Source organism: Larus michahellis, chromosome Z, assembly GCF_964199755.1.
Source record: "Larus michahellis chromosome Z, bLarMic1.1, whole genome shotgun sequence".
Taxonomy (NCBI): Eukaryota; Metazoa; Chordata; class Aves; order Charadriiformes; family Laridae; genus Larus; species Larus michahellis.
The window spans coordinates 3,812,513-3,825,901 of record NC_133930.1 but is presented as its reverse complement, the minus strand read 5'-3'; the positions used below and the strand labels follow the sequence as shown (position 1 = coordinate 3,825,901).

General features: G+C 53.4%; 1 protein-coding gene across 6 annotated transcripts in view; it reads right to left on the bottom strand.

Moving 5' to 3' along the window:
• Nucleotides 1-6,026: 6,026 nt before the first annotated feature.
• ZBTB7C (zinc finger and BTB domain containing 7C) overlaps nucleotides 6,027-13,389 on the bottom strand; it is a 169,764-nt gene continuing 162,401 nt past the window's right edge. For all 6 annotated transcript variants that reach the window (XM_074570395.1, XM_074570392.1, XM_074570393.1 and 3 more), the window contains one exon: nucleotides 6,027-12,501. In XM_074570395.1, coding sequence (XP_074426496.1) covers nucleotides 11,865-12,501 — 637 coding nt within the window. In that variant the 3' untranslated portion in view covers nucleotides 6,027-11,864. The remainder of the gene's footprint in view (nucleotides 12,502-13,389) is intronic.

Below are 13,389 nucleotides of genomic sequence, written 5' to 3'. Positions count from 1 at the left end.
ATTTTCTCCTTTTCAGGCTCCTACGACTCCTGCTGTCCCACCAGCTCCCCGATTGCTTTTTCCTTTTTATTTTTTTTTTTTGGTCACCTCCTTCTTTCAGCTTTTGCACTTTTCATGCTTTTCAACACTTGGAGACGGGTCCCACATTTTGGCCAATAGTGGACCCACACATGAGAGCACGAGTAGCTGCACACGGGTTAAGGGCACAGCAAGACTCCTCTCTCCTTATCATTAAAATTCCCCACCTCCGCCCGAGCGAGCAGCTCCCTGGTTACCAACGGGGATGCGCACGTACCTGCTCCCCCCAGCACTGAAATTAGCTCCCAAATCCCTCCCTCCCCTTCTGCGTTTGCAAATCCCACCGCATCCTTGGAGCGATTACGGCCGTAGCGGGGGAAGCAGCATCCCAATCAATAGGGCTAACACGTGCTCTCGCACCGGGATCCCTCATCGGCGCGCAGCAGAGTCTCAGATTAAGCAGTAATCCTCACCGCGGCCCGTAAAGATGGATAAAGTCATCATTTCCATTTTACAAATGGAGGAGCTAAGGCAGAAAGATTAGCCGCCTTCCCTCGAGGAGCCCAAATCTCAGTCCTGAGCTCAAATAAAAAGAGTTTCTCTCTAAACAGGGAGACGGGGCAGGTTACAGCCGTGGGTCAGGACTCACAGCGTGCCTGGGATAGGCTGGTGGGAGAGGACGCAAGATCCTCTAAACCTGGTTTAGACCCCCTGCTTTGTTTGAGGTGAAGGCTCTAGTTTATCCAGATGAATTAAGTTTTTCCGAGCTAAAAAAAAAAAAAAGGTAGCTTTTCAAACATTTTAACTGACCTTTTGCACGATGCAGGTATCCTCTGTCACCTGTACCTAGCTGAAGGTGAGGTACCAACCACCAAAGGTTGCAGGAGAAACCCCATTCACCCCACGGTGAGAGCTGAAGCTGAAGCTGAAGCTGACCATCCCCTTCCCAGAGGATCTAGGACTAACTCAGCACAGCCTGGAACCCCTTTTCAGTGCTTTGGGCTGAATCTGTGGAGCTTCAGCTGGTGGTGGTGGCCCTCGTTAGCCCTTCATCTGGTACCTAACAAGCTGTGGGCACACCCAGAGCCTCCTGCCTCTCTGCTCTGATGATCCATAGAGGAAATTTTGCCTTTAATACCATGTAATATCCCATCCTGGGTATTTAAATGTGTCAGGCTCTCCAGTGGTGATTAGTGAAAGCTTTGACCAGAGTTTATAGCGGTGTTGGGTCTCCATTCAAAGGGCCAGGCGGAGAGCACATGGCTGGAGGCTGATAATCAAAGGGACAGTGCATGAGAGAGGGCATTTGGGACGTACATCCTCCTTTCCTGGCCGCTGGAGAGCAACAGGCACTTTGAAAGTGCAGTTTATTTGACCCATTTCAGATGTTTACCTTGAGAGGGATTGCTCTCTCCTTGACTACAGGAAGAACGTAGACGTCAAGCTGAGGCAGCAGCGTCTCTGCAGGTGTCTGACCTAGATGAGTTGAATCCCTTTCCTTCATCCATCCCGTTGCTGCCACCCAGGCAGGAGATGCTCCCAACGTGCTGAAACACCCAACACCTTCAGTCTACTCCACCCTGGTGAGACCCCCACATGGCATACTGTGTCCAGCTCTGGGGCCCCCAACATCAGAAGGACATGGAACTGTTGGAGCAGGTTCAGAGGAGGCCACAGAGATGATGGGAGGGCTGGAGCCCCTCTGCTGGGAGGACAGGCTGAGAGAGCTGGGGGGTTCAGCCTGGAGAAGAGAAAGCTTTGGGGAGACCTTAGAGCCCCTTCCAGTTCCTAAAGAGGGCCTACAGGAAGGATGGGGAGGGACTCTGGGTCAGGGATTGTAATGATAGGATGGGGGGTAACAGTCTCAAACTGAAGGAGGGGAGATTTAGATGAGATATTGGGAAGAAATTCTTTGCCGTGAGGGTGGTGAGCCCCTGGCCCAGGTTGCCCAGAGAAGCTGTGGCTGCCCCATCCCTGGAGGGGTTCAAGGCCAGGTTGGCCGGGGCTTGGAGCAACCTGGTCTGGTGGGAGGTGTCCCTGCCCAGGGCAGGGGGGTGGGTCTGGGTGATCCTTAAGGTCCTTTCCAACCCAAACCATTCTATGATTTCCAGCGTGAGAATTTTCAAAGCTTTTTGGTGTCTTGAAAAATCCCTTTTCATAATCAATTTTGCACGTGCAACTTGCTGAGAAGCACATTGCAAAGGGTCAGTGGTTCTCCCTGACACCCCTCAACATCTCCCAGCTCCTTTTTTAGCTGCTTCTCATCAGGGGCCCGTTGCTGCCGCTGGGCATGGGGCCACTCGCCCTGTGCCTTCCCGTGTCCACTCTCACACCCACCAAACATCCTTCCCGGTCCCCAAGGCCTCTTCAAACCGTACTTGCTCCAACGTGCTCATGTGTCCCTTTTCCTCCCCTTAAGGCCCGTGTGAGCATCCCCTCCCATGGATCGAGCGTATGGCCTGGCATACGGGCCGTTAATACGGAAGCGAGCGTGGAATGGTGTGGCCTTCGCACGGTGGGTGCACGCGTTTGCCGCCGATGCTTCAGATCATCACTGGGTGGATGGACATCTATCATCTTGCTCACCCTGTTATTTTTGGGGGGGGTGGGGGGGTGGGGGTAGGCAGCCTTCCACCCATTGAAACAAACCTTCGTGGCAGACACCTGCTAACACAGGGCACGGTCCCCTGAACCAGCCACGGCCGTGCGGGTCCCCGCCGGCTCCTGCTGCTCTCACCGGCTCCTCTTAGCGTGGCCTCCTTCAAAAAAGTACTCTCTTGTTTACTGTCTTTTTCTCTCTTGCTCCAAATTTCTTTCTCCCTGGTGATTTTTGCCCGCTGTATCAGGATGCTGGAGACAAGGAGACGAGGACGCATGGGGATGCTCCCTCCTAGTATTAAATTTAACAGCCCGATGAAGCTGCTGCCAAGGTCGACCACAGCCCAGTGATGATTTGGACCCATGCAAGGACCATGTGTAAAGGGTGGGCTGGCAGCGCACGCGCAGAAACCTGTGTGCTGCAGGGGAACCGCCAATAAATCTCTGTGCCCTCCCGTGCCTCAGTTTCCACCCCCCCCACCCCGCAAAAAGGAGAAATAATATTATCTTCTATCTGAGATCTAGTGAGGATAACAACACGTATTCTATGTATGTAGATCTGTGTATCTATTTACGCATCGTAGAATCATAGATTCGTAGAATCATAGATTCATAGAATCATAGAACGGTACGTGTGGGAAGGGATCTTAAAGATCAACTAGTTCCAACCCCCTGCCCTGGGCAGGGACACCTCCCACCAGCCCAGGTTGCTCCAAGCCCCGGCCAACCTGGCCTTGAACCCCTCCAGGGATGGGGCAGCCACAGCTTCTCTGGGCAACCTGGGCCAGGGGCTCATCACCCTCACGGCAAAGAATTTCTTCCCAATATCCCATCTAAATCTCCCCTCTCTCAGTTTGAGACTGTTACCCCTCATCCTATCACTACAATCCCTGATCCAGAGTCCCTCCCCATCCTTCCTGTAGGCCCTCTTTAGGGACTGGAAGGGGCTGGAAGGTCTCCGCGGAGCCTTCTCTTCTCCAGGCTGAACCCCCCCAGCTCTCTCAGCCTGTCCTCCCAGCAGAGGGGCTCCAGCCCTCCCAGCATCTTCGTGGTCCTCCTCTGAACCTGTTCCAACAGCTCCACGTCCTTCTTGTGCTGAGGACTCCAGAGCTGGAGGCAGTGCTCCAGGTGGGGTCTCCCCAGAGAAGAGCAGAGGGGCAGAATCGCCTCCCTTGCCCTGCTGGCCACGCTTCCTTTGATGCGGCCCAGGCTGCGGTTGGCTTTCTGGGCTGCAAGCGCGCATTGCCGGCTCGCGTTGAGCTTAAAGGTACGTGAGGGTTGTTGAATCTGTCTTAAAGTAGATACATATATTATCCAGTTTACTCCAGGAAAAAAGCATCCCTGGTGCTCGGACCCATAAGAACCTTTGTCATCGGTTGAGCTGAGCGAACACAAAAGAGCAGGACACCGGCCTGCCAGACGCGGAGCACGTCTACCCTGCTCCAGCAGCGGGGACTGCCCTCAGCTCCGCCGTCTCCCCGTGGGAGATCGCCTTCCACCTCCCGGCAGAGCCTCCGCTGGCTCTTCGCTTTCCTCGTTCAGCTCTTGTCTTCGAATTCCCGTGTGTTCACAGCCCGGCTCCTTCGTCCCTGCAGCCGCGCTCAGAGCACATCACTGCTCACCTTCGCATCTCAGAACATCTCAGGGGAAGGTTGTGAACGCTGGTGGGGCTGCGAAGCACCCGCGGAGAACTTTGTATTTCCAACAGATTTCACAGGGATTATCACCAAAACCTCCCAGCAACAGCGAGGGCCAGAAAAAAACTCATAAAAGCGGCTTAAATGAGAACCCAGGTCCTGAGAACTCAAGGGTGGAGCCTTAAATATTTCCCAAACGATGCGAAGCTCCGACTAACGTGGGAGAAGTTGGTCCCAGGGAGAAAACGTTGTCCTGTTAATTATGGCGACCGAGTTACCAGCTCCACCTTAAAGGCAGGCAGGTTTACAGCCATGGGCGTAAGGATTTTTCTCCAAGAGCAGCGGAGGGTTTTAGCCGGCAGCGGGGCTCTGTCCTTCAAACCTCAGCCCCTGCCTGGCCTGAGCGAGGCGGCTCCTCGCGTGCTTGGCATCGCCTGCCTGCAAATTGGCTGCCTGAATTGAAGATGACCCCTGAGGCCTCAGGCGCCCGCACGAACTATTAGGAAGCCCCATCAGCTTCGTGACGTCTCAGTCGGGTGTCTTCGCCGGAGAAAGAAAGAAAGAACGAACGAAAGAAAATCAAGCCGCCGATTATAAAGGGGAGGGGGCGGGGTGGTAGTTTGGCTTCTTCCTTGGTATTTGCATTGCGTGGAGCAGAATCACAGAAGGGTTTGGGTGGGAAGGGGCCTTAAAGACCATCCAGTCCCACCCCCCCTGCCATGGGCAGGGACACCTCCCACCAGCCCAGGTTGCTCCAAGCCCCAGCCAACCTGGCCTTGAACCCCTCCAGGGATGGGGCAGCCACAGCTTCTCTGGGCAACCTGGGCCAGGGGCTCACCGCCCTCACAGTGAAAAATTTCTTCCTCAGATCTCATCTAAAAGGAAATGAGCTTTATACAATTGCAGATGATTTATATTTGGCCCCTCTGCTCGCCTGAACTGGGAAATATTATTAGTGGTACCACGAGGGGAAGAGGGAAGTATCAGCCGGGGCCTGTTGGGCATCAGAGGGCCCAGTCCTGGCTCACCCTTGGGCTGTGGGGAAATAACCTTCTCAAAATTAGGGTTCCCCATGAGGTCACCAATGGTTGTGGGTGGGACGTCCCCAGCCTCACCGGCCTAATTATTTGGTCGTGCGTAACTGAGGTGCAGAGAAGTCTTCAAATCATGGAATCCTTTAGGTTGGAAAAGACCCTTAAGAGTATCGAGTCCCACCATTAAACTCCATCTTGATGTGGTTGAGCTCTGTATTTCATCCACCTGGGAGATGCGGGTGGGCGCGATGGGAGGTGATGGAGCATCGCGCCTGTCCTGGTGCAACCGAGACTCCCCAAACCACCTCCAGATACGCGTTAACGGACCACCGATGTCCCCAGCATTGCTTTGGTGGCAGAGCTGCCACCAGGCCACCACACGAGGGCAGTGCGAGTTTGAGCGTGCCAGGGAGCTGCAGAAACCAGATGAGCAGAAATGGAGAGAAAAGCCTCAAATTGTGCTTACGGGTTGGTTTTTTTTTCCCCCGCAGACAGGTTTCGTGCTGGGGTATCAGACATCACCAGGGGTTGCTCCTCAGCCCAAGCACCCTCAGAGTGACGGCCCACATGAAGGCTCACCTTGGAGGGCCACCACGAGGTGGTCCATCGCCCATCTCACCATCATTTGATGCCGTCAACTTCTCCATCCCCCTGCTCCACAGCAGCGTTAAGGATACGCGAGCCACTCACTGCTTCAGGTAATAGTTTATTTTTCTCCAGGGGTGTAAAATGTGCAGCAGGTACGTGTACAGGCCCGCCGTTTTCTTAGCCAAGAGGAGTCGCAACCGAACGAGAGACCGAAACAAAGAAACCTAACAGTATCCTGCCCTACAGCAATTAGTGCAAGTCATGTAAAACATCGGTTCAACACAGGAAAACAAGGGGGGGGGGGGGGGAAAAAAGGCATTTCCAAGCCACAGGTATTTTCTCTCCTGCCGTCTGGGTGGTGGCAATCCCGGAGGTGGGGGCTGGGAGGTGGGACGGGGCTGCGTTCGCTTGGGCTACGCGGAGAGCGTGGGTGTATCTTCTACAAGAAGGGGTTTTTTCTTATTTCATCCCCCCCCTTTCTTTTTTTTTTTGGCTTGGAAAGAAAGTCATGCGGGGACCAAGGAGGTGCGGGCGGTCAGAGGTGCCAAAAGGCGACGGCAGACCCTAAAAACCCAACCAACTGCGAACCGGCATTTTATTCAAAGGAGACGCTTTAAAACTTTGCAACCACGCAATCTTCCAGCTTCCGGGCACCTCGGCTGTAAATAAAGCACTAATTCCCCCACCCCCCCCAAAAAATGGGTGTGCGAATGCCCAGGATGGGGGGGGGGGGACGGGGATGGGACACAGCAGGTCACACGGGGCCGCAGGCAGCTCGGGAGCCCTGCTGAGGACCGCACATTCGGGTCTAAAGCCTTTTTATGGGGGTACGTTATGAAATTCTTCACTTTTTTTTCTGCAGGCGACTGCCAAATGGAAAAGCCTTTCGATTCCCAAAGTGCCGGCTCGCTCTTTCCCTTTTTTTTTTTTTTTTAAATTTTTTTTTTTTTTTTTGGTATTTCATTTCTCCCGCGCGACTAGAAGAGGAGGCACCGGCACCGCTCGCTCGCCAAAGGCTTCCGAGCCGACGGCGGGGAGTTGCCCGTCCGGCTCCACGTCGGCGATCCGCAGGAGATGCTCCTTTCGCGGCAACACCCGGCGCAAACAAAATGCTGCGTGTGCAGCATCACCCCGGCCCCGCTCCCTGCACCGTGCTCCGGATGATCCAGCAGATAACGGCAGCTGTTCGGGAGCAAGAGCGTGGCCATATGTTGCCGCTAACAAGCATTTACTGAAGCTGGTTTCTTTCTGCGATTCCCAGGTGTCTGATTAGCGCACAGGTCCTCCGAGCAATTTCCCGATTTTCCGCCCTCCCCTTGCAAATCTTTTTTCATCGGCGTTGTAAGCAAACCAGAAGACGAGCAGGAACGGGGGTTAAAAGCCACGAGATTTAAAAAAAAAAAAAAAAAAAAAAAAAAATTTAAAAATGTATTTAAATGGCTAAAAAGTAATTAATTTTCTTTTTTTTTTCTGTGTGCTCCAAACCACGCTGTTTATGTGCTGACCTTGCCGTGGTCCTGCAGGCTCTGAGCACAGATGCTCCACGACCGAGAGCCCAACCTGGGGACTGATATTCCCGTCTTCTCAAGCCACAGTTTTGGACTGACCCCTGCGGCCCGAGCACCTGATGCCGTGGAATGCTTCTTGGGAGCGTGAGGGGAGGGAAATAACTGGTGGCTGCGCCAACCCGGGGTGTTTTGCTGGGATCGCAATGGGGTGTACGACCGACAAGCCCAAGTCCCTGGTCCCCAGGCTTGGGGGGATGGATTTGGATTTCCCATTGCATTCCCGGTCAAAACAGACTGGGAAGAAGTTCAAGCTGACCAAGCTGGGAATGGTCCCCTGGGCTGCGGCGGTGTCCCATCCTCCTGGGAAAGGTTTTGCCAGGGACTGCCCCGTCAGCTGAGCGGAGAGGAGGGAGCTGCGGCGCTGGGAACGTCCCTCCCCGTGGTTAACCTTATCTCACTGTCGCTATGGGAAAGGAAAGCAGCGTAATCCAAGTTAAGTTTTTCCAAACCACTTGGGTAGGCAGTAGAGATAGGCAGGTGCCGTCGAAGGTGATTCATCCCACCCTTGGGAGGTCCAGCGTAGGTGGGGGTGAATCACCTTCCAGCAGTACCTGCCTCCCTCCAGAGCCAGGGTGGCTTCAGAGGACCGCGGGAAATCAACGTCGCAGGTTAGGACGCCCAAAATTAAAGTGTCAACGTGTAGGTGTCTCAATGTGCAACGGGGTGTCCGTTAATTCGCTTCCAAATGGCTGAACGACGTGGGGTGAGTCCCACCGGTTCCTACCTGGGACCTGTTTTCCAGGGTTTTTGCACCTCTTTCAAAAACATCATGGAAATTCTGCAACTCCTTGGCAGCAACACGGATTACAGGGCTCAGGCTCCTGTCGGCTGTGTTCACAGAATCATAGAATCATAGACTAGTTTGGGTTCCTTAAAAGGAATGAGCAGGGACATCGTCAACTAGATCAGGTTGCTCAGAGCCCCGTCCAACCTGGCCTGGAATGTTTCCAGGGACGGAGCATCTCCCACCTCTCTGGGCAACCTCTGGGCCAGCGTCTCACCACCCTCAGCGTAAATAACTTCTTCCTCCTGTCTAGTTGAAATCTGCCCTCTTTTAGTTTAGAACCATTACCCCTCGTCCTATTGCAACAGGCCCTGCTAAAAAATTGGAACCCATCTTTCTTCTAAGCCCCCTTCAGGTACTGGAAGGTCTCCCCGGAGCCTTCTCTTCTCCATGCTGGAAAACCCCAGCTCTCTCAGCCTGTCCTCATAGGAGAGGTGCTCCAGCCCTGTGATGATCTTCATGACCCTCCTCTGGACTTGTTCCAACAGGTCCATGTCCTTCTTATGTTGATGGTCCCGGAGCCGGACCCAGTCCTGCAGGTGGGGTCTCACCAGAGCGGCATAGAGGGAAACAATCATCTCCTTCCACCTGCTGGCCATGCTTCTTTGGATGCAGCCCAGTGCTCATTGCTGCAGCCGGGCCCTGGGAGCTGTGGTGAGATGATGAATGAGAAGCCACCATACCAGGAGCTGGGAGGGAGCCCCGTGTCCTTCCAGCCTGAGGCTTGGTGCTCATCACACCCATCCTGGTTCGGGAAGGGGATCAAAGCCCTGGGAAGGCATCACCACGCTTATCTGGGCTCCCACGTGGATACCTGTGGCCTGGAGTCACCGCACAACATCGAAATGGGAAGAAACAGGGTTTTCTCTAGTCTTCCCTCCCCACCCCAAAACGTGATTGCCACCGGCACCCAGCTCCATCCGACCCAACCCAACGCAACGCGGGAAAATCAACCTTAACTCGTTAGTCGTCAGCAGCATCGCAACGCCAACGGCCCCCTCGGGCCGGAGCCCGTACCGGCTAGATGCTTAATTAACGTGTGATCATTTTGGCTTTCCAAAAACGTGCCTTTGGAAAGCACCGAATTTGCGTCTGGCAAATGTACATAGACCTGAGGCCACGGGGATGGCCACGCCGTCCCGAGGAGGGAGGCAGCTCAGCGTCTCGGGTGGCTTAGCCTTCTCAGCGGGACCGCAGGCAAGAGAACCAAGTCCTGCTAATAATTTAAGAGCTTCAATTAATACAGTTTAATAAATACATAAAAGGATCTAGGTTCTTTTTCTTCCATCCACTTTCTAGCGTCAACGAAAAGTTAAGGGTGATTGTCCCGTGAGTAACTAAGGCAAATTTGTCTCTGCGTGTGTGTGTGTGTTTCTCTCTCCTTTTTTGTTTCGATTCCCCCCCCCCCCCACCCCTTGTTTTGTACAGAAAGCAATCACATAAAAATAGTTATAAATAGAAAAATTGCAAAGGTTTTTTTCCCCTCCCTAGACAAACAGGAAAAAAGAACACAAAACAACCCCAACCAGCCCAACGAACGAATCGAGACAAGAAAAACCACCTTGCTTCAAGTCCGTGTAGATTATACAGTACTCGGCATCTTTGGGTACTTTACAATGACTCCAAATCGTAGACAAAAAAACACCTGAAGTAACCAGTCATCTGCAAAACGTCGCTTGTGTAAGAAGTTGATACGGATTAAAAAAAAAAAAAAAAAAAAAAAAAAAAAGTTCGATGCAGTTTTAAGAAGTCTTCTTTTTTTTTCTTTGTTTTTCTTTTTTTGGGTTTTTTTTGTTTTTTTTTTTTGCCCCTCTCCATTGACTTGTTGCACGCGGAGTCCTTGCGGATGTCTTTTGGGAGGAGGAAGCGAGCGTTGGGGCGGTTCCTTGGGATCGTTCCGCTCTGGATGGTCTCAGAATAGAAGTCCTTCGTGCCCTCATGGGGGGCTGTGGATCCCGGAGCCCTTGTGTCCCCTCCGTGCTCCGGTGGGGAGACCCTCATCCAGCCACCACTTCAAAGCGGCACCATCGATGGGCAAACCGAAAAATTAATGACCCCCACGGTCCTCTCATTCCCTTTGATTCTGCTGACGTTGAAAGGTTAACAGTAAAAAGAGAAAGAAAAAGCCCTAATTTGTAACATTTACATTTTCAAGAGCTGGTTTCATGTAAAACCAGCTTCCTGGGGCACCCATCATAAGCCGTCTCAGCCAGTGGTGAAACTGGGGTCCCACCACATCTAAGAAGACCCGTTGGAGGCAGGTGGCCACCAAAACCTTTATCCTTGAGAGCAGCTCATGTTTTTAGGGGCTGAAGGAGGCTAATGGGGCAATTCCAGCCAATCTGCCACTTTTTTTGGCCTCAAAAGAAATATTACGTAGGGGTGGCCAGCTCAGGGTCTGCAGGGATACTGGGGAGGACCCCAGACCTGGTGGCCACCATGGGCAATCTTCAGCCTTGGAGCACCCCATCATATGTTACGGCCTCATCTTTTGAACCACGAAATGGTGAAGAAATAGTATTTCTACTTGCTTGCAAGCCGACAATCTCATCTGCAAGAAACCTTCTGTGGGCTCGTTATCCACAAAGATCCCTGGAAGGCAGGCAGCAGGGAAATCTGCACACCCAATTTTTTCCCGTCGACACGGCGGATTTGGGGACACTCGAGCGTTTTGAAATTTTTTTGTCATCAAAATATGTACTCAGGGGGAACTAAGGACAAAACCCCAGAAATTTCAGAATGGCCAGCAGCGGGGAATCGTGACTCTTTGGTCTGAAACAACTTTTTCATTTCAAATTTCCCACGTGGTTTATTTTCGCAAAGCAAGGGTTCAAAAACTCCTCAGCATCGAAACATTTCCGATCCTTCCAAAACCCCTTTTTCCACCCAGCTTTGCTCCGGGGTGCTTTTCTATCTCTTTTTTTTTTTTTTTTTTTTTAATTTATTTATTTTTTTTAGGGTCCCAAGTCATCCTGCACAGCAGGGCTTTCACCAGCCCTGCAAATCTGATACACCGCTGAGAAAGGCAACGGCTGGGATCCTCCTCCTCTCAACGTGGCTGCTTCGCCCTCCTCTTTATCCCTTGTAGAACAAATCTTGTTGCCTGACATGGGAATTAATTAAAAAAAAAAAACAAAAACGTCCTTTTGACCAAAAGGGCCAAGGAATGTAACGTATCAAAACCAAGTCTGGACGGCTTGTTGGTGTCCAGAAGGCCCTATGGGTGGAAAAGGGGGAACGTGTCCCCCAGAAGAGCCATCTCATGGTGATGGCCATGCCCTGGATGAAGGCAAGTGACGTTTTCGGGTGTCTTGAAGAGAGTAGCAGTCCTGGCCTGGCCTTCCCAGATGGAGCCACGAGTGGTGGGGTGGCTGGATGGGGTAGCGAGTGCCCCACAGCCCCAGAGCCAAGTGCATTGCAGAGTCTAAAGTGCCGGTGGCCATGGGGCGCAGCACTCGCCCACCCACCCGCTCATCCCAGGGATGGCCCTGTGCCCCAAGCCCCACGTAGGCCATGGTGGCGGGGGGACGAAGAGCTTCTTGGGAGCCAAACGATGCAAAAGGGCAGGCGGGGACCCCAAGGGGGCCGTTTGCCCTGTTGGGAAGGGAACGGACCCATGGTGGGACCGGGCACGGGTTTAGTTGCTCGCCTCCGAGATGGGAGCCATGTGGCCGAGCCCCGCCAAGCCGCTGAAGCCCGTGCTCCAAGGATCAGGAAGGGGGAAGAAGGGTTGGGCAGCAAGGTTTTCGTTATGGCCCAGGGCGAAGGCGAAGATGCCCGCGTTCCTCTCCATGTCCAGCTGGGCTCGCCTGAGGAGCTTCATCTGGGTTTCTTCAAACTGGCTCTCCAGCTCCTGCAAGCTGAAGGTGGTCTTGGCCCCACTCAAAAAGTGCTTGGGGCTGGGGCCCGGAAGGCACATGGCCGCGCCACCGAGGTGGCCACTCATCTCTTCCAACGTCGGTGGCATCATGAAGCTCTTCTCCACCGGCGGACCACCAGGAGCGAAGAGCAAGCCGGCCGCCCTCCACGCCGCCGGCTTGCGTCCTCGCCGGGGTCGCGCGATCCGGCAGCTCTGGCGTTTGATGTGGCGGTGGAGGTGGTCGGAGCGGGTGAAGCTCTTGTAGCAGAACTCGCACTGGTAGGGCCGGACGCCCGTATGGATGCGCATGTGGTTCTTCAGGTCGTAATTGTGCACGAATTTGGCGTTGCAGTGGATGCAGAGGTACGGCCGCTCCCCCGTGTGCTTCCGCATGTGGATTTTGAGCTTGTCCTGCCTGCAAAAGAAAAAGCGCTCAGTCAGGGAGTGTGGGCTGGAAGGGATGCGGTTGGGATTGCTCCTTGGATCAGGAGAGGGAAAGGCGACGGGAAAGTGGGGAGCTCATCCCAGGGCTTCCAACCACGGCGTTGCCCCGATGCGTGGATGATGCTCTCGCGGGCCGGTGTTTGCATCCACCTCCTTCCCGGGGCCAGAGACATGGCGCAGACCCAGCCCTCCACGTCACGAGTTTGCATCCCATCCCAACAAGATTGAAACAGCCTAAATTGGAGGAAAAAAACCCCTCCGGAATAACCCCCCGAACCATACGGGAATACCTAAATAACTACAGCTGTATTCCTGCCTGCAAATAAGGAAATTGGTTGAGCTCATGGGACAACGCCGCTTAAACAGAAGTTCCTCTTGGAGCTGGTTTTTTGTACCTTTCCTTTTATCCTTGCGCTGACCACTGGGTGTCTCAGGAGCCTTGGTTTGAAGCGGGAGCATCCGCGCAGGGTGAGGCAGGCAGAGGTGCAGGCAGCTCCTGGGTGCTCTGCACCCTCCGTGTCCTCCCCTGCCATCTCCTCCAAGGCCAGCACACATCCAGCCTCGCGCACATTTTTTTGGAGAAGGTTTTAAAATACAGCCATGGAACAGCCTGGAACCCATCCCAATAGCCCTTATTTACAAATATAATTGTTTGGGAATTTTTTAAGGGGAACAAAGAAGGCTCCGAGGAGACCTTCTAGCGGCCTACCAGTACCTTAAGGGGGCCTACAAAAAAGATGGTGAGGGACTTTTTAGGATGTCGGGTAATGGTAGGACTAGAGGGAATGGATTAAAACTAGAGATGGGTCAATTCAGACTGGACGTGAGGAAGAAGTTCTTCCCCATGAGGGTGGTGAGA